The 24,754-nt window shown below is 36.6% G+C and overlaps 1 protein-coding gene across 1 annotated transcript in view; it reads right to left on the bottom strand.

The window, feature by feature from the left end:
* Nucleotides 1-17,638, bottom strand: part of FNIP1 (folliculin interacting protein 1) — a 94,107-nt gene extending 76,469 nt beyond the window's left edge. The window contains exon 1 of the mRNA XM_004686691.2: nt 17,457-17,638. Coding sequence (XP_004686748.1) covers nt 17,457-17,548 — 92 coding nt within the window. The 5' untranslated portion in view covers nt 17,549-17,638. The remainder of the gene's footprint in view (nt 1-17,456) is intronic.
* Between the last annotated feature and the right edge of the window lie 7,116 nt (nt 17,639-24,754).

Below are 24,754 nucleotides of genomic sequence, written 5' to 3' on the forward strand. Positions count from 1 at the left end.
CCCGCTGCTCCCCTCAGCAGTATACTTCGTCAATCTGCCTGTTCTGTTCCCCACTCTGTCTCTGGTGAAGCCTCTCACCGCCCCTGAGCCTCTGGCCTTTACCCCAGTTCTGTATGCACAAATAAATAAAACTTTAAAAAAAATTGATAATGGCTTAAAATACTAACAATTCTCAAAACATCTAAAGCACAAAAAAGCATAACTTCCATTTCTCATGACAATCCTAAAGTCCAAGACTCGCTTTCTAGGAATAAATACTTCATTAGGTCATTCCACTACTGAACTGACTCCTTATTTTCTTGCATATCAATTGTGACAAATTTTCTAAGATAGCCATTAGTTCATCAACCTTAAGTTCATCTCTAACAGCACCCAATTACCTCCCAGTCCACCTTCAAGGGAAAGATGTTGCCCTCCCTCTCCAAGTTTAAAGAGTTGTTCCCATCCTTCCAGTCTATTGTTCTTTCTGCCTATTTACCTCTGAAAAGTTCCATGTTATGTTACTGTCACATATCCTTCCCTTCTAAACCTAAACCTGAAAAAGTTGCCTAAGCAACATCTCTTAATTTCTCTTACTTTCTTGCATTCTATTCCAATATTCCCTCATACCAGTTTCCAACATATGACCTCCTCCTGCTTATCTTATGAGTTCAAAGAGAGTATTTATCCCAAGTATATGCTTTAAAAACTGTCATACAAACAACAAAATTCTACTCATCAAAATGCTACTAATATATGTAAAAACATGAATGAATCCCAAAAGCATTTATACTAAGTGAAAGAACCTGATACAAAAAAAATTCTACAAAATTTATGATTTTCACACAGATGACTTCTGGAAAAGACAAAACTAAAAGGACAAAGATTAGATCAATGGTTGTCAGGCAGTAGGTAGGGGGAGAGGAGAATCACTACGAAAAGTGTACAGAGGAACTTTCTGAGATGATGGGAAACTGTTCTATATCTGGATTATGGTAGTAATTATCTGATTATACTTTTATAAAATTCATCAAACTGCAAATTTAAAAAACAGAATTTTAATGCATATAAATTATATCTTGATAAAACTAACTATAAATACTTGAAAATGACTGACATACTGCTGTATTTCAAAATCTCTATCACTAGCCCCAACTGTCTGCCTAGTTAAGAAACCTTCACCTGTATTTCAATGTAGCTCAAACTTAGCAATACAACTGAATATCCTTATTTTCACTGTGCCTACTTGTTTCTCCTGCCATATTCTTTAGATTCCTTAAAATGTTTCTATTAATCCACAGCTTATTAATAAAGTCACAAATCTTTTATTAAACAAATGAGTACATTTAAATATAATACATATTGCTTCTGTACTAGGTATATAGAAGTACACTAGACTCAAGCAAGTCCCCAGTTTCTCAGACATTCCTAGTTTCATAGAAGTATAGATGCAAGTAAAAGTAACTATGATCAGAGAAAGGCATGAATGCACAGTTAAGCTACAATGGAAGATTACTGTTTGTTTGGTATCTATTTCCAGTTCTTAACTACTATAAATAAGATACGAGACACTAACAAACCTACGTAATACCAACTGGTACTAGAAAACAACGAGGCTTTTTTCCCCCCTGGCAAACAGTTATTTTATTGTGCATGCTACGTTTTCAGAAAGCTGAATAATCTTTCCTCAGTTTTTAAAATTAGCATGTAAACATACCAGTACATATTTAACTGAAGATTTGACAGGAAGAAAATTGTAAAATCCCACAGCACTTTTTGTACACAAATAAAATAAGGATAAAAAACAGTTCATTAAAAACATTAAATTTCTGGCCCTCCCTGGTGGCGCAGCGGGTTAAAAGCACAGCACTAGGAAGCTAAAGTCACTTCCTCATGAGTTCGATTCCTGCCTGCCCTGGAGGTCACCACATGGCGTGGCAGATCTCTCCTGACCCGCCCGCTGCTCCCCTCAGCAGTGTACTTCGTCGATCTGCCTGTTCTGTTCCCCACTCTGTCTGGTGAAGCCTTGCCGCCCCTGAGCCTCTGGCCTGTACCTCAGTTCTGTATGTACAAATAAATCTTAAAAACAAAAACAAAACAAAAAAAAACATTAAATTTCTATCTAATTTAAAAGTTCATATTGATTTATAAAGTATTTTTAGATGGCAACCTTGACATTTATCTCTGTTCGCTAGGTAAATGCAGAATTTTATGCTAGTTAATTTTAATTTTGTTCTATAATTAGCAAGTTGGGCGGAGGATTCCGTTGAGTAGATATAGGCATATCTAGTTACTGATTTCTAAAATATGTTCCTAATTCTAAAAAGTTAATCTTGGAAAATCCACTACTTACTTAAGGAAAGTCAGAGTACAAAGTAGATGGGAAGGAGAAACTCAAAGAATATCAGGCTTACTTTGGAATGATAGAAATCTTTTGGAATAGACAAAAGTGATGGTTACATAGCACAACGTATGTACTAAATGCTCCTGAATCACTTACTTTAAACTGGTTAGTTTTATGTTCTACAAATTTTACCTCAATAAATTTAACACATATGCATGTATATATGTGTGTGTGTATACATACATACATATATATATATATGAAGCATGCCAATGACGATGCAGTAGTAATGATATATGGTTAAAAAAAAGATGGTGTATCTATCTTCAACATGCTTGACATTTAAGGAGTATGCAAGACATCTGGAACAAGTAAATACATTCATTAAAAAAAAGGTTTCATCCATCTGTAAAAACAGTTAACAGCATAAAAAGAAAAACAGATTTTCACTGAACTGGCAAGTGTTTTGAATAACAAAGCTGGAAAACAATTTCAGCAAGCTTCTGAAATCACAGCTTCTGGCATTTTACTTTGACAGCTACAATCAGGATATGAAACAGCAAGAAAGTGAAAACAGGGACTCCCTGATGGTGCAAAGGTTAAGTCTCAGGACTATCAAGCTATTACTGACCACTATAATTACTGACCAGTGTAAATTCAATCCCTGGCCAGGGAGCTGACCCACATGGCACAGCAGACCTTTTCTGTCTCACCCACTGCTCTCCTCTTCCAGTGTTATTTCATTAGATCCACCCTTTTTCTGCTCCCCACTCTGTCTCTGGTGAATCTTCTCACCACCCCTGCACCTCTGGCCTGTACCCCAGTTCTGTATGTATAAATAAATATTTTTTTAAAAAAGTGAAAATGTAACCAATGGAAACTAATCTACAGAGCCCCTAACTGGCAGTGATTTGGGGGAGGGAGATCTTATTACTACTATGGAAAAGAGAAAGTCCCTTGAGTATTAATTCACTACATTCCAATTGCCAGAGCTAAGCAATATGTCATCAGGTTCAGAGGTTATTAAAAGCAACCAGAATTCATACAAATAGCATTTTCTGCATGTCATTTATTATGCCAAGTACACCAAAAAGAGTTAAGACTCAGGTTCTAAACCTCAAAAATTCATAGTTCAAATTCAAGGATCAATATAATGTAGAACAAGTGAAATTCTCATACATGACCAGTAGAGTGAAGTTTGGTACAGCCAATTTAGATAGTGTGTTAAAAGTGACACAGTGAATAGATAAATTAAACTCAAACACATATTCAACAGAAATGGATACATATCCTCCTGAAAGAAAATTTGTAAAAGTTTTCAGCAGAATTTTTCATCACAACCTCAAACTGGAAATAATCCAAATATCAGTCAAACTGCAACCTGGGTAAATAAATTGTGGCATAAGCACACGATGGAATATGGTACTACAACAGTTTCAACTATAGACCATGCTGCCCCCCAGGTACCATTTGGCCATATCTGAAAATATTTTAGGCTGTTACAACTGAGAGGTAATATAAGAGCAGGTAATGGGTAAATTCAGAAATGTTAGTAAACATTCTTCAGTGCATAGCAGAATGCTGCTTAACAAAGAATAATTTCATTCAAATGTTGAGATGAGTTTGAAAAATTCTCGCCTACAACAATGAGAATTAGCTAGACCACAGTAGCCTTTATTATGGGTAAATTCAAACAGGTTAAGTAAAAAATAAGTCAGACAGGAGAATGAATACATGTAACTCCATTTATATAAAGCTCAAAGTCAGGCAAAATATCTAGTGTTAGGCGTCAGGATAGTAGTGATCCAGAGCGTTATCCAGGGGACTTCAAGGATATTCACAATGTTGTTTCTTGACCTAGAAACTAGTTACCTGGTACTGTGTATAAATTCATTAAACTTAATAGATAAAAATGTGACTTTTTATGTATGTTATTCTTCAATAGAAAATTTTACAAAAATTCCTAAGATATACCTCACAAAAGTAATTTTACTAAATATAAATTTTTAAAAGGAAATTTAAATGTTCCAGGGCAAGTTAGTTAAAATATATCTCACATTGGTAAGTTATGCTCTGAAAAATTTCCCTACTAAGAGTCTGATAACTCCAAGTCCTAGCTCTGCCAATTTGAGCTGTGTTGCTACTGAATGAGTTATTTTTCATATTTATATATATTTTTGGAATTACAAAAGCAACAGACTTACTGCAGGGGAATACAAATAAATATAAAATGTGAAAAGCTTATTCTGCCAATCTCTCTGCTCAAACCTAACCATTCTCATATTTATGTGACATTTTAGACTTTTTCTTACGCATGCACAGATAAATATGCTAATAGTCAACATGCATATATATTTATAAAAGTAAGATCATACTGCCTGTTACAATGCAACATTTTAAAACTTAATATATAAGGAAACCTCTACCAGGAAAAAGTTACTATATTCTATCAAATATCTATCAATATATCCCATGTTAACACACCACAACACACACACATGCATACACACACACTATTTAATCAATCTCCTAATTACAGACACAGTAACCATTTAAATTGGAAGCAACCTCAAATAATGCTAAAAATATACTATATTTATATGATTTTTATACTTTGTATAACTATTACTCTCCACAATAGCTGTAACCAATATGCACTCCCACAACCATTAAATAGGGCTTACCTAACCACCCTTTGCATAATAAGATATTATTCTTTCTAATCTTTGTCCAACTGACAGCTTAATAAATCATAGACATGATGTTATCTTTATAAACAAACATGTCTTCTGAGCTTACTAGTTTGTATCACTTGGAGAAAGGTAATCACATTTAGTTTTTATCTTACTTGAGCAAAACTGAGTTAACACTACTTACCTCACACGATGACTGAGAGAGGTCAAATGAGAAAATAGAAAGTATAATCAGTGATGGATAACTAAAGCTGTACATCAGAATTATGTTAGAGTTTCAAAACAAAGGGAAACAATCACCTGCCCAAAACTCTATCCTAGGAGATTGAGAATTAAGTCCAGGCAGAGCAAACCAAAGAGTTTCTAAAGCCTGTAGGTGTATCTGATACATGTACACGGGCAAATTAGAAAATAAAGGTCTAATTTATTATCAAATACATTTTCCCTTTTTAAATACATATGAAGAATCCATGTCAATGCATTCAAAATTTCTTAGGGTAGGAGATTCTACCAAATGCAGTTTTCAATTGCTTCTCATCAATTATACTGCCTTCAACAAGTTAAATAAAAAATTTTCACTTTTTATGTGCAGATAAGGCAAAGTTCCAAAGCAAACTTTATTTATTAAGCATATTATAAGCAGGGCACTGTGCTTTAGCTGACTATTAGAGCAAAATCTCCGTATTTTATTTCTATACAGTATTCTAAAAACAATCATTCTACTTCAAGTATATGATGGATTGATGGCATTTATTATTATTCAATGGGCTAGTCCTTCTAAATTAGAATGTATCAATACAGGAGAGGTTCATATTAACTAGCTCTAAGTAAGCAAAAACCAAAAGCTAACCTCTCTTTTAACAAATGGTGCTGAATAAACTATTCATACAGAAAAAAAGTAAGTTCAGCCCTTCATTTCATATATGAAAATTAACTCAAAATAAGCACAGGCCTAAACATAAAAGCTACAAGAAATCAGGAAAAAATCTTGATACAAAGGCATGGCAATTATCTCTTACCAAAAAATTTATAAACTTTTAAAAACACAATTAAGTAGAGTTTATCAAATTTAAGATTTTGAGCAAATTACCTAAACTCTTTGTGCTAGTTTTCTCATATAAAACTCATCTTTAGGGCCCTCCCTGGTGGCGCAGTGGGTTAAAGCACAGCACTAAGCATGAGGTGGGTTAAAGCACAACACTTCAGCATGAGTTCGAAACCAGCCCACCCCAGAAGTGATCAACACCGACATGGTCAGACTTCTACTGACTAGCCCGCTGCTCCCCTCAGCAATGTACTTTGCTGCTCCCCTCAGCAGTGTACTTCGTCAGTCCACCTTTTCTGCTCCCTACTGTCTCTGGTGAACCCTCTCACCACCCCTGCACCTCTGGCCTATACCCCAGTTCTGTAATGCATAAATAAACAAAAGTCTTTTAAAAAAATATCATTAAAGCCTCTTAGAGTTGTTTTGATAGATTAAACAAATTAAAATACCTTAAGTTCTTAAATACTGACAAATGTGTCATAAACATTACATAAATATTTTGCTATTATAAAGTCTCATCAAATACCTCTTACCTGTGTGAGATGTCCACAAATAGATACATAATTCTTTCTGTTTTAAGATTTATGAAAGCTTTTTTAATTTTTTAAACATTATGTAAAACATGATCCCAAAGTAAAAACCATAAAACTAAATAATATTTATTCCTCTTTTTCATTTTCTTTCTCCCTATAATAACTATTTTTTTTCAGTTTCATTTTCTTCCCAAACACTTTCTTTAAATTAGCAAATACATAAACACACATAATATATCCTCACCCCCATTCTTATGGAGCATGGTATTACATACCATTTTTATGACTTTTTTCATTTAATATATCACAGAAACCACTGCGTATCAGCATTATAGATATCTTCATTCTTTTTAACAACTACAGAGTTATCTATTGAATGGACTTACTGGTTTTAACCAGTCTCTTGATGGATGGACCTCTTGGTTATTTACCATCCCTACATGCTCTAAGTAATATGCAATGGAGATTTACTTATGTCTTTCCTGCTTGGATATATCTCTGTTATATATGTATGCTGTTATATATGTATGTTATAGATATGTAATGATACTTTGCAATATAACACTATGTACTTTTAATTCAGGGACTTAGTCTTTGACCTCTATTCCACATTTATTTTTTGGAGCTTCAGCTAGCAATATAACCTACATTATAAATTGTGACTGCTGACTACTGACTTACACCTAGAAGGCCTTGAGGGAATTTAGGTGGGATTCGATTAACAGATAAAATTGACAGTTTTAAGAAAAGCAGCAGGAAATACCAAATATTTTATGAAGTTGAATTTTTCTTTATCCCATCTTTCTGTCATGTCATTCTACCGCTTTCTAAAGTACAATTAAAGCATAACATGTATACAGAATATTACAGATCACAAAACACACAGCTCCGTAAATATTCTCAAGTGAATGCATTTATATAACTAGCAACCAGATGCAGAAACATTACCAGTATTCTCAAAGCCTATCTCATTCTCCCTTCAAGTCACCCTCGTTCACCTTCCTTCAGAGTAACTACTATCATGACTTCTAACACTAGAACAGTTTCTCTGTTTAACTTTCTGTAAATAGAATACTGTAACTGTAAACTGTTGTTCCTGGCTTCTTTTTTTTTAAAGATTTATTTATTTATGTATACAAAATACAGGTCAGAGGTGTGGGGTTGGGGGTTGGTGAGAGGATTCACCAAAGACAGAGTGGGGAGCAGAACAGGTAAGACAGGAGAGGTCTGCCACACCATGTGGGTCACCTTCCTGGCTGGGGATCAAACTCATGCTGTCGTGGCTGCAAGGAAGCATCATAGTGCTAGGCTTTAACCCGCTGTGCCACCAGGCAGGGCCCTTTGGCTTCTTTTGTTCAATATATTTCAGCTTTATTTAACCACACTGTTGCTGTTTACTGTGTGCTGTTTACTGTATAATAATTTATTTGTCATTTGATTACTGATGAGAATGGTTTCCAACCAAAGAGTTGTATCTTATTTTTTTTCTACTAAGAACAACACTATCATTAACATTCTTATATGGATATAAAGATGAGTAAGTGTGCTAGGGGCTCATAGTCTAATACATGAACTACAATGTGAACGTATTTTAGATTATGCTAAAGTCATTTAAGTGCTACAAAGGATATGTAAAATACTACAGTAAGCAGAAGCAGAATAAACTTTTCTTTTAGCTAGAGGAAGGCAGTTGAAATTTAGACAGATACAGGTAAGGAAAGGATTCCAGGTAGTGGAAATAACATGAGTAATCTCAAAGGTGGCCTATGACAAGTATATTCAATGGGTGTTGAGAAATAGGTCATGTGAAAGATAAAAAGGTCCCAGAGAGCTGAGAATTTCAACACCAAGAAATTTCTCTAAGCTGTGGATAGTCTTAAGAATCTGAGGGATACTGATGACTGAAGGCTAAAGTGGACCTGTCTACCATAAATCTTGGAAGCATCTAATAAAACTAAAGCTCATATAGTTTCTATTGCCCATTACTTAGCAAGCAAATATGGCATTTTTCAAATGTAACAATAATTTCATTGATACAACTCACATACCAAATAACTCTTCCATTTAAATCATTTAATTTTTTGAAGTTTATTCACAAAATTCACACCCATCACCACAATCAATTTTAAAACATTTTTCCTAAAGATGTTAACAAATTTTTTCAAAAATTAACTACAAGAAAACAAAAATTACACTTAGCTCAGTGAACAATTATAATAATGTAATTAACCTTCATTTAAATTAACCAACTACAGACTTACAATAATAAGGGGAAAAAGAAGGGCATGTGTGAGTATTTATGTACGTATTTTTAAACCTAAATCTTAACAATGCTGAACATTAACATATATATAACATCACATAATGTAAATAATGTGTGAGGTAAATAATTTTTTCCAAAACACCATATTCACATTATTTATAAAAATACAAAAGTAGAGGACTCCGTGGTGGTGCAACAGGTTAAAGCACAGCAGCATTATGAAGATAGCTGTGATGTCACAGCTGCTCCAGTGCAAGTTTGATCCCATCCCCCAGCCCCCAGTGAGGTCACGTGACCCACACGGACCAGCAGGCCTCACCTGTCTCACCCCTGCTTCCCTCAGCAGTGTACTTCATTGATCTGCCTGTTCTGTCCCCCCACTCTGTCTCCTTTCATGGCCCCTGCACTTCCGGCCTGTATCCCAGAAATGTGCATAAATAAATAAATCTTTTTAAAAAATTAAAAAAAAAAAGTAAATACTCAAAGAGCAAAATTAAATTGACAAACCAGCTGCCCTAATACCAGAATATCATTTAAGTTTCTGCCATAATGCTTCTGGCTAGGAACAAAAATTCAGCAATGAATTCCAAGAGTTCGGGAGGCACTCATATAATGGCTGGCACAACAAGGGGTTTTACGATTTAATGTTTCAAAAAATGCTGGTATATTTTTTTGATAAAAATTTTAATGATTTATTCATAAATAATTTTGTTGTATTTCTGCATTCTTATAAATGTATAATGCATGTTTATGTCCTAAAGTTATTAGGAATTTAAAAAAAAACACAAAATCACTATTTGTGAGTCATATACAAGACTCTATTGATCCTTATTAACTTCACAATCTGCAGTTTAATATAAATGGAAATTATTAAAAATTATGTAACAGGGCCCTCACAGGTGACGCAGTGGGTTAAAGCACAGCACTGAGAATCTAAAGCCGCTTCCGCATGAGTTCGATCCCCGCCTGCCCCAGAGGTGACCACATGGCGTGGCAGACCTCTCCTGACCCACCCGCTGCTCCCCTCAGCAGTGTACTTCATCGATCTGCCTGTTCTGTTCCCCACTCTGTCTCTGGTGAAGCCTCTCACCACCCCTGAGCCTCTGGCCGTACCCCAGTTCTGTATGAATAAATAAATAAATCTTCAAAAAAAAAAGTTATGTAACAGACCAAACAGGGTGGAAAAAGCAAGCAAAAAGCTTAAAAGAGCCTTCCAGATGCATCCTACAAATGGGATCAAAACTGTATAAACTGAAATGGCTCAGTAAACCAACTCTTGAAACCAACTCTGCTGTAACACTAGGATTAGACAAGGATCAACTGAAAATACATGACAGTGGGGAACCATCTCTCAAGTGTATTGTGATAAAATGCTGTTGTATTAAAAGGGATCCTCTGGCTCTCCCAGGTGGCGCACCGGGTTAAAACACTGCACTAAGAAGCTTAAGCCAATTCTGAATGAGTTCGATCCTGCCCAGGAGGCGATCCACATGGTGTGGCAGACATCTCCTGACCCGACTGCTGCTCCCCTCAGCAGTGTACTTCGACAGTCTGCCTGTTCTGCTCCCCACTCTGTCTCTGGTGAATCCTCTCACCCTCCGCATCTCTGGCCTGTACCCCAGTTCCATATGAATAAATAAATAAATCTTTTTTTTAAAAAATCAGTAATTTTGGCAAGTAACCGAAAATTGGAACATCTGTGTTCAATGGATAACATTATTTTTATTCATTCATTCAGTCATCAAATATTTACAGAATACCTTCTGTAAGTAAATTACATTCAACACTAAACAAGTTAAATAAAGGTTGTGCCCTTGTGGAATTTACAGTCTAGTCAAGGATATAGCTACAATACAACACAAAAAAATAACACCCTGGGGAAGACACGGGAAATGTACGTTATAAGAGCTTTAAAGAAAGATGTGATAGCCTTCTAATTTCAACTAGTATTCAAAATACATGAACCAGATTATTTATTCTCAAAAAAACACCAAGTAATCTTCAAAACCCTCAGGTAAAGTAAAAATTAGAAAGATGGCTGGAAAGAGTAAAATGGGAGATAAGTCTACTATACCATTTAAATCTCAAAACAGCTCTAAAATAATTAAGTATAATGTAAAGTGTCAATGTTGAGGCCCTAAGTGTCTAATTTTGCAGTAGGAGAAGCAAATATTATTTTTATTATCTAGTTTTTTATCTCTAAGAGATGGTTTATTTCTTAGAATCATGTTATTTTTTTAAAAGATTTATTTATTCATTTATTTATACAGTATACAAAATTGTATACTGTACACTTGAACTCTCTCTACCATCTACTACATACACATGACATTACTTCCCAGAAACCACCCAGGCAGGGCATGAGTTTAGATCCAACACACCCCTTACAACTAAAAAGGAACTGATATGCCAAACTGAAGAGTTTGGACTCTGTTAAAAACAATTTCTGAAACTAACATTGAGCTCAGATCTTAATTTCATCACTTATTAACCATGTGACCTGAGGCAAGGTTCTTAATTTCTCTGTCCCTCCCTTCTGTCATCTACAAAACGGAGAAAACCGACTTTATAAAGCTATTGTGAAAATTAAATATGCTAGTATGTGTAAAACACTTAAAACTGTGCTTTGTATAGAGCAATCCCTTATTAATGAATATGAAGTCAGTAAAGATTTCTGCATGATATGATCAGAATTATGATTTAAGAAAATCAACTTAGTAGAATGGTATACAAAGGAATACACAAGCAGTAGTAAAGTCATCAAAAACTTTTATTAAAGGTATTATAAGTCTAAGTGAGAAAACAGGAGAACTGAGATATTGCAGCATTTCAACCAAGAGGACTTAACAAATGACAACGTATGTGGCAATCTGAGAAAGGAAGGAGTAAAAGAGTATTCTCTAATTTTCAGCTTGGTAGACTAGATTGGTGGTACCAGGAATAAAAATAACATTGTATAATGTATTGCAGGACTCCTTTAAATAAAGGGGAGATTTTAAACAAATACCCTAGAAGACCATCAAAACTCTAAAGAATTTAAGGTGATGATTATATTAATAAGAAATGGGGTTCATTTATAAACTGAATATTGAAGTTATTTTTCACAAACCTACTTTGTTTCAAATAACATGATTCTAGGGGCCCTCCCTGGTAGCACAACACATTAATGTACTATGAAGCTATCCCAGCCACTGCAGCAGGAGTTTGATCCCCAATCAGGGGGTGAACAACATGGCATGGCAGACCTCTCCTGACCCATCCACTGCTCCCCTCAGCAGTGTAATTCAGTCAATTTGTCTCTTCTGCTCCCCACTCTCTCTGGTGAATCCTCTCACCCCGCCCCCACACCTCTGGTCTGTACCCCAATTCTGTATACTGTATAAACAAATAAATCTTTTTTAAAAAATAACATGATTCTAAGAAATAAACCATCTCTTAGAGATAAAAAAAAACTAGATAATAAAAATATTTGCTTCTTCTACTGCAAAATTAGACACTTAGGGCCCCAACATTGATAACATAATAACCTACAATTCTTACCCTCCCATTTTTATAAAATATAATCCCATAAGATTTTCTGGGAAGAATTTTATAGTAACTTTCTACAATTTCTAATGCAAGATTAAAAGTCAGTCTACAGGGGATGGTATTTTTCAAATAAAAAACATCGTTGTGAATGCAGCAAATCTTTAAAAATCACATTGAAAACACAAAAATAAGATAGGATTTTGATTAATAAGGACAATATTTTAAAAAGTTACCATTTAAAAACTTCAGAAGCTCAAAATGTGATTAAAATGAAAAAATAAAACCAGACTATTAAAGTGAAAAAATAATTTAGCAGTACAAATTGTTTCTCCTACAGATACACAAAGCTTTAGCAATGAAGCCATTTCCTCACCACTTATATCCTTCACCTCTATTTCACTTTCTTTCCCATGTCCTTCTCAAAGACAAAAATTACTTTAATAAGGCAGTTATTAAAGTAAAGAATTATGTCCAACTTCTTTTTCATCTTAGAAGAGCTGTCACAGCACCAACATACAAAAAAGTTTATCACTCCATCATTTTGCAATGCTTCCTTTTCTGGGCCTTCCTACCACCACACACCTGTGGGCCTTCCCCCCTCTCTCTGGCACACCCTCTTTGTAGATGTTACCGTTCCATTCCTGCAAATTTTATCAACAGATTTCCTCATGGAAAAGCCCTGTTCTTTCCAATTCTACATTCTTTTTCTAGGTGGCCTCATTCTCTCAGTTTTAAAACTGACCATAAATCAACATTTATATCTCTAGTCCAACCTCTCTACTGTAAGCTGAGGTTAATTTATTAAACTGTCAACTGTATATCTCAGTGGGTATGTCACTGGCAATTAAAAAGAGATCAAAAGTTCCAAATAGAATTTTTTAACCTATCCCTCTACCTTTGAGGTTATTTCAATATTCATTTTACAAATATTTACTGAGCACATGCCCAAGAACTCTGCTGTACACTGGTACAATAATTTGAACTTGGGAAAACAAATGGTAAGTTGCATAGAGAGCTATAAAGGATAAAAACCAAGTGCTCTGATAAAAAGGTGAAAGAACCACTACTTTTGATAAAGTATTTAAGATAACACAATACAACAGTACATTTTCTCCCTCAGAAAAATGGCATCTAACTGCTCCAGAAACATAGGTATTTGTTTCCCACCATCAGGAGGTGCTTTACATGATTCTAACTACAAAAAATAAAATAATTAAAGAAAACTCACAAGCAAAGAACAGAAATGTGGACAAGTATATGTTAAGGTGTGATGTGTTACAAAATGAAATATAGCAGTGATAGAGAAAAATAACCATAAAACATAACTCAATCTGGCGAGAAATCAGAAAAGGCTTTTCTCAGAAAGAACAATTAGTATAAGTACATACAATCATTACAAAAAGCTAAACAAAAAGTACAGAAGACTGTGCCATGTATAGGGAACAGCACATATCAGAACCTAAAACAAGTTTAAGGTAATAAAATCATTCAAGGGGAGTAGGAATCAGGTCAGAAGCAAGCAAGAGTTATCAAAGATTGAGATGATGTTAAAAAAGCACAGGAGTCAACTTGAGAAGGTGACCACTAGCCAAATGGGGGATAATTTAACTGTAATGTACTAGAACACATTATAATCCAACAGTCATGATACTAAAAAATAAACGAACAATTCATTACCAAATAGCATGAAAAATAATAAAGGGAAACAACCAAACACTTATTTTAACTTTCCTGAAGCAATGAGTAGCCAAGTAGGTGATAAAGACATTTTCTTGGGAAATAAATTAGAAAGAAAGAATTAAAGAACAGGGATATCTAACAAGATAATGGACTCAGGCAATAATCAACTAACATTGCTTAAACTATCAGTGAAAGGGGAATTTTACAATGGAAGAAAAAAGATTACATCACCCCCAAACAATAATCAGTCTTAGCCTCACTAAAAGTGGGACAATCAGACAATATGCAATTATGATATAGACAGCAACATCTAAGGAATGCCTTTATTTAAAAAAAACAGAAACACACACAACCAAAACCTGAAATCTAATAATGTAACTACCACTTTTCAGGAAATAAGTAATAGTGGTTCTCAAACTTTAGCATCAGAATCACCCCAAGAGTGGTGTTCAAATACAGATTGCTAGCAACCGTAAGGAAGCAAACAGCCAAACGAAAATGTGGGAAATTTTACAAGAAAAATGGCCCAGCTTCAACAACAAATCATATTTTTAAAAGGAGATAAAGATGTTGCTGAATAAAATTTACTTAAGCAACATCACTGCAAATGCAAAAAGCACATTCTTAAGTTTCTGATTTAAAGAAAGCTACTGTAAAAAGACATCTTCTTCACCATACCAGGCTTTAAGGATTTCATTTTGCAAAGTGGCCTGATACAGAAAAATAAAGTGAGTAGAAAGTACCATTGTTAGCAAATCCTTTAAAAGATAAAAACAAACTGTTGTTTTAATTCTATAAGTGAAAAATAATATCCTTCCTGGGATACCCTTCAAACTCATCTCAATCTCATAGATGATAAAACAAACATGCAGAAATCTGTACACTAAGGGTCTTAAAAGTGAAGACTGAAGGAAGGGGAGGGCATGACCCTTAATCTTTTCCAATGGGGTAATGGTTAAAGACATTATTGAAAGGCTCCTAAGGTTTCTTCATTAAAGTCTCCCCTATCGTAGGGCATTAATGTGGCTTATTACCACCAGCCTCCTATTCTGCTTATTCTAGGAATTGACTTTTACAGGAAAAGTCTAGGAAATGACTAATGTGATCAAGCCTAATTTAACAAATTAAGCTTTCTTACAAACAAGAATTTTAGGATTTAAGGAAGTAAATCATGGCATACAAAAATGAACACTAAATTTTTGTCTACTCAAAAACCTGAATTACATAAGAAGATGCTAAACATAAACAGCTTTTAGGAAGATGCAAATTAAAACCATAATATGTACTGCATCCAGTAAAACTAAAAGGATCAAAAAATGACTTACAAATTTTTTTAGATAATTTTACAATACAAAAAAAAGTTTAATTTGAAACAAAAAGAAACTAATAATGTCAGGTAGTAGAGAAAATGTGGAGCAACTGTAACCTTCACATATTGGTAGTAGGAATATACAATGGGTACTTAGAAAAGTTTAACAATATTTTTTTTTAAAAATTTTTATTTATTTATGCATACAAGAACTGGGGTTCAGGGTTGAGAGGAATCAAGTGGGGAGCAGAACAGGCAGATAGACTGAAATACACTGCCGAAGAAAGCAATGGGCAGGTCAGCAGAGGTCTGCCACACCATGTGGGTCACTTCCCCGGCTGGGGATGGAACTCCAGTGGCTGTAGATAGCTTTACAGTGCTTCTCTGCACTTTAACCCACTGCGCCACCAGGGAGGGCCCAAAGTTGAACCATATTTTAAAAATTGAAATGAAGAGCATTATCTCCATAAAGATGTGTACACAAATGTTCACACGTCCATTGCTCAATAAAAGAAACTACTAATTAAAAAAAAAATAAAACCTTTATTGGGGTGGTAAGCTATGTATATATAACAAAATGCACAGAACTTTACACTTAAAACAATATGTAAGTTATAACTGGACAAGGTTGCTAAGAAAAAAGAATACCTACGTTGATTAGCTCTGCAAATTACTGGTCATGTGGTGTAAGCCAGTTCCTATTTTCTAGCATGTACGCTTAACCTTATTCTTAAGGCAATCACTTATGTATTGTACTGCAGTTATTAGGCTTAATAACACGTAATTCCTACTTCCACTGGAAAAATGATCCATACTGGTACTCACAAAGTTGTGAAATATAAGGAGATAATGAGAAAGTGTTCTGACAGCTCCAAGATAGCATGTTTGCAAGACAGTCACAGTTGAGATTTTCCTTCCTCTAAAAGTCAAATTTCTTTCCATTTAATAATTCAGTTCTACACGTATCACTGAATGCTTACTAATGTGACATGCATTCATTAGCAAGGGAGAATGAATAATTTTTGGAGTATCAGAACCTTTTAAACCAGTGTGATAGTCATTTTTTCCCTGCTCCTACTGTATAGTTGGGGCACTTCGCTATCTACCAGGTTAGCGTGATACTTGACATTTAGCCTAGTTATATTTACAAGTTTCCACAATGCAACAAGCATGAAGGTTGCTTGGATGACATACTCTTCTTCAAATGCGGTTTCACCGTGCCATTTTACCTTGAATTCAAGTTCACTCTAAGCATTACAATCTCTTAAAAGTTTCACTAGCAACAAGTATTGCAACCAACACTAACAAAGCCTATAATACCACAAAATATTCTGCTAGGTTTTTCCATTTTTCGAGACTTTTTAGTACCAGTTCTAAGGACATGACTCTATGGCCAAGCTCCACTTAATTATGCCCCGTTCTTCTGGTCAGTAGTAACCATAACCTCTTAGGTTTCACAGTTCCCCTTCGACATTAAGGCCTCAGGGTCCGTAACTGCACACCTCCAATTTTAGTTTCCAAGAAACCTGAAGGAACGGCACCTTGCCTGTTCGCTGTCCCTGCCTTCTCCACTCTCACAAGGTTGGCCAAAACGTGTAGCTCTCTCCACAACGCTAGGCCAACTAGGGTGGAGGACCCAGAGGGCGACTGGTCGCGGGGAGGAGGGGAGAACTTCTCCGCCCAGAGGACGGCGACTGAGGTCCGATCCGGCCCGCGCCCAACCTTACTCACCGCCAGGGAGGCGTGTGGACCCGACGTCCAGGCCGCGGTCCCGGGTCCGAAGGGGCAGAGGCGCGCGTGGCTGCCGAACAGCACGTAAACAAACAGACCCGGAGGAGGGGGAAGGGGCGACGGTGAGAGGCGGGGGTAGGGGGTGCGCTGGGGGGGGAGGGTTAGGGAGCTAGCACCTCGCTCCAACCTCCCGCGCAGGTCCGTGGCTGCCCGGCCCCTCTGGACCGCTGACCTGGTCCTGGTGCCGGAGCAGCGCTACCGCGCGGGCTGCCACATCGAGGCCCCATCAGCTCTGGAGCCTGAAGCCCACAAGGCCCTCGGCTCCGCGCCCCCATCCCCGCAGTGCCCTACCTGAACGTGCAATCCGGGTCCCGCGCGTCCCTCCCGGGCGCTCCCAGCCCGCTCTTTTTACTGAAAAGCTTCTGGAACAGAGTAGGGGCCATGCTGGCCACCGCCAGACTGGGGTCGCTCCTCAGGGCGCTCGCTAGGCCCCCGCTCCTAGAGCCGCCCCGCCACCCCCATGAGCGCCTCGGTCATATGACAGAAATTAGTCACTTCAAACGGCCACGGCGCGCGGGGCGGGGCGTGGGGCGGGGCCGGCGCCCATTGGCTGGCGGTGAGCCGCATCACGTGGGGGCGCGCGGAGCCTGGGGCAAAGCGGGGGCGTGGGGCGGAGCTGGCCGCCCTAGGCTGGCTAGAGGAGTCCCTCACGTGGCAGCTACAGGGCGGGGCGTGTGCGGAGGGGAGGGCCGGGTCGCGTCGCGGAAGGAGAGGTGGCCGAGGAAGTGGAGGGGGAACGCGCTCGGGTCCCGTTCCTTCTCCTAGATGCAGTCAGCTGCTCTCAGCTGTGGCCGGGGTGGTGCGAGGATAAAGCCTAGGACTCTGGCGCGCAGGAATCTTCAGCTTCCCGCTCCCAGAAAAGCGACGGCTGGGGCACCAAGGGCAACCAACCCTCTGCGCGTCTCCTCAAGCTTCCGCCGCTTGGCACCTTCATCGGCGGTCCCCGAACGGAAGGCGCGCGATTGTGCGGGTGGGGCCGTGGCTTAGACTAACTTGAGCGGAGAGCTAAGGCCCGCCTGCGCCGCTCCGCGAGCGGTTTGGGCACGGAACCTGACTGTGTGGGATTAGCCCAAGGGTCTAGTGGGGGACCCTGCCTTAACACCCGCCGAGACTTCCAGCGAAAACCGCCTTGGACTGGGACAGTGCATAACCACCCCCTCCTCGGTTTCGGATTAGCGCCAGCTTTCCTGACACCGGGAATTTGCTCCTTAGTAGAGACAGCTATAGGAATCTCAGGATTTATGCTATGAAGGGAGAGGGGAACTGGAATGCTAAATAAATGAATTTGGAAAAAGGCGGTTTCCAAATAAGAAAAACATTGCACAGAAACGACCTTCACTTTTACTAAGCCCAGAGGGTTAAAATTGATATGTGTTCGGATCAAACTGGTCTTACAGATCTCAACATCTACAGTCACTCCCCCGCCAGGATAAATAATTTTGAACCATGGGATTTATTTCTCCAATAAATAGGAATGTTAGGAAATGACTGATATGTGATTGAAAAATTAGATAAAATCAGATTTTTGAGAATTTCATTTAACATGTGAATCAAACTGTTTATGTGGTTTCTAACTCCCACTGATATTTAGTTGGAGTTTAAATTATAAAATACGTGGTTTTATATTAAAAAAGAATTAAGTAGACCATGAGAATTTTGGTGATCAACCTATTGAGTATCATCAATACTATAAAGCATTTAGAAGCACTATTTATAGGTTACTATGAAATTCATTCCAGAAATGTTTAAGTGCCCTGGCCTAGGCACTGACCTAGGCATGCAAAGTAAACAAGGGGGAAAAAAAGCTCTCTTTGAGAAGAAAACAAGGTAATGTTAGATTAGAGTTCTGAATAAGAACTACGTCATGAGATGAGAGGTGAAAGTTTCTGGAGAAATGACATGAGGTAGTTAGGTTAAGATTCATTTCAGTTACTCTAAATATTGTCCAAACAAGCTGCTGCAATTACACACAATACAGGCACAAGATAGCGGAATTTTATGGCCTATTAAGCTTAAGATGATCATCTGGACTCCGGCAGCAAACGCGCAAAGATTTCTAATAAACCAACATTTCCACAATAAAAAAACATTTTTTTAAAAGAGCTCATTTTTCTCACAAAATGTTGAAATATAAAATGAAATCTTCATAAGAAAAAAAATGAAGTCAAAATATTTTAAAAGAAAAAATGCACATTCTGTAAATTATTTGGGAAATTTTTGTTTTTATACTGGCAAGTTACAATTAATGAGTACAAGAGGAAACAGGCTCAAACCTGTTAGGACCAAGGACACTGAAGACTCATAGCTGGTCCATGGGCCCTGAAGATGGAAATTTCTAAATACAATAACCTTATGTACTTTCATCTTGGGAAACAGTTACTTCATGGATAATTATAGATATTAGTAGTAAGGGAAAGAACATGACTGGTTGCATAACACTTTTAGTATTCTCTAGTCATGTAATAGCTTCATTTTGTTGTCTCATTTAGTCTTAAACTTGAAAGATACATAAAAAGCGAAATTTACTTTCAATCATTCTCTACATTTGCTTTATGTTGCAATATACTACTCAAATTACAGGATCAAAGAGCATCAAAATAATACGGTGTGTCATAAAAGATGATCTATAACTATACTTGGTTATGCAGATTATACTGAAAATATTTTCAAGTTCAGTATTAGTGTTTACTGTCTTTTACTTAACATTATCACAACATCTTGAGATAATGACAAGATCTTGACATCTTGACAACAGCTGTTTCAAAGGAGTCATGTGAATGAAAACCTGAACAGTGGTTCAAAAAGAAAAGATAGAGAAGGGCTGTCAAGCAAGTGATATAGATAACTCCTCAGTTTTACTGAAATAGGGAGTAAAGAAATGAGGATTGAGAAGTGAGCAAAAGAGGAATTTTTTTAAGGCTAGAGGAAATTAGAGGCATTTGTATGCTTATGAAAATAATCTAATAATGATGGTGAAATCAAGTACCTATGATATTCCAGGTATGAAAAATATAATAATGAAGAGAACAGTTACAATTCTTAAGCTTTAGAATCCAGTAAATAAGAAAAACACATTATTATAGATTATAAGTACTTTTAGGGAATCACACTTTTGCCTTCAATCAAAATAAGATTTGAAATCCTCAGTTTGATTTCTATGAGAAGTATATACAAGGTCCTTTATCTAATGTGACACTTTTTTTTTTAAGATTTATTTATTTGTGCATACAGAACTGGGGTACAGGCTAGAGGCTCAGGGGTGGCAAGAGGCTTCACCAGAGACAGAGTGGGGAGCAGAACAGGCAAGATCAATGAAGTACACTACTGAGGGGAGCAGCAGGCGGGTCAAGAGAGGTCTGCCATGCCATGTGGTCACCTCCGGGAATCGAACTCATGCAGAAGTGGCTTTAGCTTCTCAGTGCTGTGCTTTAACCCGCTGCTCAACCAGGGAGAGCCTAATGTGACTCTTTTATTGCAAACTTTCTTTCAAGGAATATTTTTCAAAGACTTGACTGATATGTACATGGCAGGTAGGTTAGAATGTGGAAATACAAATATGAACAAGTGTAGTTCGGGCAAGGACCTTAGAGTTTAGAGAGAGGAGACAAAATTGGACAGACAATTATAGTATGTTGTGATAAATGTTATGATGTGGGAAAGTACAGGATGCCGTGGAATTACAAGGAAAGACAGTTAACCTATTGAGTGAATTAAGAATTTTCTGAAGGAAGGAATAAATAGGGATTAAAAGTGAAAAAACAGAAGAAGCTAAAGAATAAAGGATGTGGACAGACAATGTGTGTTTTAGGCATATGGAGCAACACGTCCAGAGTTTAGAGGCAACAGAGAATACAAAACTCAGTAACGTATAATCTAGCAGTAAAATTGAACTAGATTAAGAAAAACTATGTACAATACATTTAAAAGAGTAAACTTTGAAAAGCTATTGATATGTTAAGCAAGAAAAAAAATGGACATTATTAGGTGAGCATTTTAGAAAGCCCTTTCTGGAAGCTTTGTGGAAAACAGACCATAATATACAATAATAAAGATTGAGAATTCGTGAGGAGGCCGTTATTCTAATCCAGGCAAGAAAGTACTGATGTGAACTCAAGCAATAGCCATAGGATTGAAGAAGAATGGAAAGCAGTGAGGGTTTAGTTTTCAAAATCAACAGGACAACATGATTGACTGCCTATAAGAAAGCAAGAGAAAGGGGAGAGTGCTGAATGATAGCCAGATTCCTGGCGTTGGTAACTTGATCGGTGAAGATATCTGATATTGAGGAACTTCTTCAAGTATGAATATAAATTCAGTTTGAGGTATATTGAGTATGGAATCCATGGGATCTCAGTAATAGGGCCAAGAACCATTTGTCCACAAAAATCTAGAACTTTAGAAAGGTCTTGATTGAATTCAACAGTTGAGATAGTCTATGTTGTATATGATAAAAAAAAAAAAAACCCACATGGAATTAGAATATCCAAAAAAAGATATTGATTGGGGGCCCTCCCTGGTGGCACAAAGGGTTAGAGTGCAGCTCTATGAAGTGATTTCACAGCCACTATGATGTGAATTCAATTCCCCTCAAGGGAGGAGACCCATATGGTGTGGCAGATCTCTCCTGACCCTCCCACTGCTCCCCTGGTCAGTACCCCAGTTCCTATATGCATAAATAAATAAATCTGTTTTTTTCTTTTAAAATATATTGACCGGCCTCACCACTGGACCTAAAGTAGAAGGACAGTTCAGGCACAGCTGTGCCAGGAACTACAAAAATGACTTCAAGAATCTAGTTTCTCCACCCCAGCTCTAATTTCTCTAAGTAAACTCCATTCCCAAAGCATGAACTCTATTTATGGATACAAAGTCACTGCCAGTGGTTTTCCTTTCAGGTAAAATCTAAGAGTAGAAGGAAAGTCTGTAACCTAGAATTTCCAGAAAAACCTCTGAGATTTAATCCAATAGGATCATTTTAGGTCTTGGACCTATTTCTAAACCAATCACCAAGACATAAATGGAAAGATTATGTCATTAAAGACTTATTCCTAGCACCAAAAGTGTAATGAGTCCCACCTACACCATATGCCTTGTAAATTAAAATTCCAATTAGGATGGAGATAGGAGAATGGAATTATATAAGATAGTCAACATAAATATCCACTCCCAATATCCAGTGCTGTTAGAGACAAAGATTTGGGGTCAACTGCACAGAGATGGTAATGGAAGCCAGAAACAGATAACATCAAGGGAGAGCACATATCATGACAAGAGACCTTAGAACAGAATCCCAGGAAACATCAACATTGAAAGACTAAACAGAGGAAAACAAGCCTCAAAAAAAAAAAATGAAAAAGGAAGAGAGAGATGAGTCAAAAACCTAGTAAGTAGTATTTCAGAGAGGTGATTACTTCTTGGAACTTTTAGGAAGAGAGTACTATACACAATTAGCTGGGAGAGATTGGGCAAAATGCCCTTTAGATTAGCTCAAGCAGTTTTCTAGAAGCCATGAAAGGACCAGTATATGTGGAGAACCAGAGCTGAAGCCAGACTGCGTATGTATTGGGAAGAATGGAAGAAGTTGTAAGGATCAATGAGAAAGAAGAGCTTTTAAAAAATATGGACATAATAGAGTAAAGAATTGATATGCAGAAGAAAATATGAAATAAAGGCAGGATTTAAAATGTAAGATGATGCAACACTTTAAATGGCAGGTTAGAAAGCAATAGAACAGCAGAGACTAAATATAAGTTTTATCCAGAAAGTCTGGGTTTCCCACCCTTCATATAAATATTATGATATATATACTATATGAGACAAAGAGACTAGTCATCACTGAACAAATTATGATGAATTCAATTTTGGAGAGGTGAGAAAAAAAATAACTTCAGTTAAAAAGACTGTTAAATGGAAATGAAATCATACCCGACCATTTATGTATTTTTACCTGGATTTTCTTATAAGTTTCTGACTTGAAATTCTGCAGACTCTGGATTCTTATGACCTGAGGTTATTTTTTTTTCATGAAGCATAATTTGAAAATATTAACTTTAAAGCCTAAAAATCGATGAATTATAAGCTGATGTAAAAACCCGTTCTCAACCTTATTTTTAATCACAGACCACTTTAAAAATATGACAACTATGGAAATCCCAAAAAGAGATGAACTCTTCCATGGAGATTCACATACAGAACCTCATACCCACAGATACAAAGTACAACCTTCCAGGATTTGCCAACAGGAATTCTATCTGGACTGCTCATGTAAGCCAGACAGCAAATAGGTTTAGTCTCTAATTCCTTAGTCATAATTAAAGTTATTTCCCCCCACCCCACCAATGCCTTCCCCTGCCTATCTTTCCATGTGATACAGCTGATAAAACAAAAATACTGGACCTGGGTAATACCTTCAAATCCTGGCTCTATCACTTTCTAAATTATACAAGTCTGGCTAAGTACTTAACCTCTCTTATCTACCTATATTTTCCTTATCAGCAATATGAAACTATATTTATAGTTTATCTATTTCAAATGTATTTCCTCCACCCCCTTTAGACTCTTAAGAAACAGGTATCACTCTCACAAGAACCTACTACCTAATAGGAAATACCTTGAAAACAAGGAATTCTTCTTTTTAATTGTTTCTTCTTCCACTTTTTATCACAATTCTGCTGTAAAGCCACCAGACAAGTTTCTGATTTGAGTACTGATTTAGAATTAAGGTTTAATAAATTTGGTTGCAGAGATTAATGATCTCTTCCACATTTCCTACCACCTTTCCCATATTTTATCTTCAGGTGAAAATGTGAACTAGAAATCACAAATAGTTTTGTTTAATGGCTTATGGCCTCTATAATTTGTAAGGTTATTTATACAGGACTATTTTAAAAATAATACTATTAATATGAGATTATATAACCTCAAATTAATTCATCCCTACTAGATTTTATTTCATATTGAAATAGCTTTCACAATTTGACTCTTAATTGCTCTTATGTATAACAACATTAGTAAACCCATTAGAGCTGAAATCTCACCAATAGTTATATAGCTGTATCATAGTTACAGGATTAATGCTTTTTCAGAAGAGTATTGCAAATATGTCACAACAAATTGAAATATAAAAGAAAACCCCAAAAATCCTATAGGCAGTATGAACTAAAGAATGTTGTTTGGGGATAAGGTAATATATTAAATACTTAGTGTGTGATTAACTGTACATATTATACATTCCCTGCTTCAGCAAATCTTGAGGATAGAGTTTCTTTCAGTCAGATCTGAAATTAGGTCTCTCACTCATGTGGTTTCAATTAAGTTCTGTTAAAAATAGCTCGTAATATAAGCATTTTCATTTTTAGTGCCTCAACAACTTCATACTTTTAATCTATACAAAGGGTAAACCTTGGGAAAAAAGGATTAAAGAATGTTACTTAGTACACTGGTGTTGGCTGAAATTATTTAATGAATAGTCTTCTTATTTTACAACACAAATAATATACTTAAGAATACAGAAAAATATTTAACTAATCAAAAATAAATGATACAAATCTCAACAGAATTCAATGCGCGTATATATTACATATAATAAA

Source organism: Condylura cristata, unplaced genomic scaffold, assembly GCF_000260355.1.
Source record: "Condylura cristata isolate star-nosed mole 26May11 unplaced genomic scaffold, ConCri1.0 scaffold00021, whole genome shotgun sequence".
NCBI classification, from domain to species: Eukaryota; Metazoa; Chordata; class Mammalia; order Eulipotyphla; family Talpidae; genus Condylura; species Condylura cristata.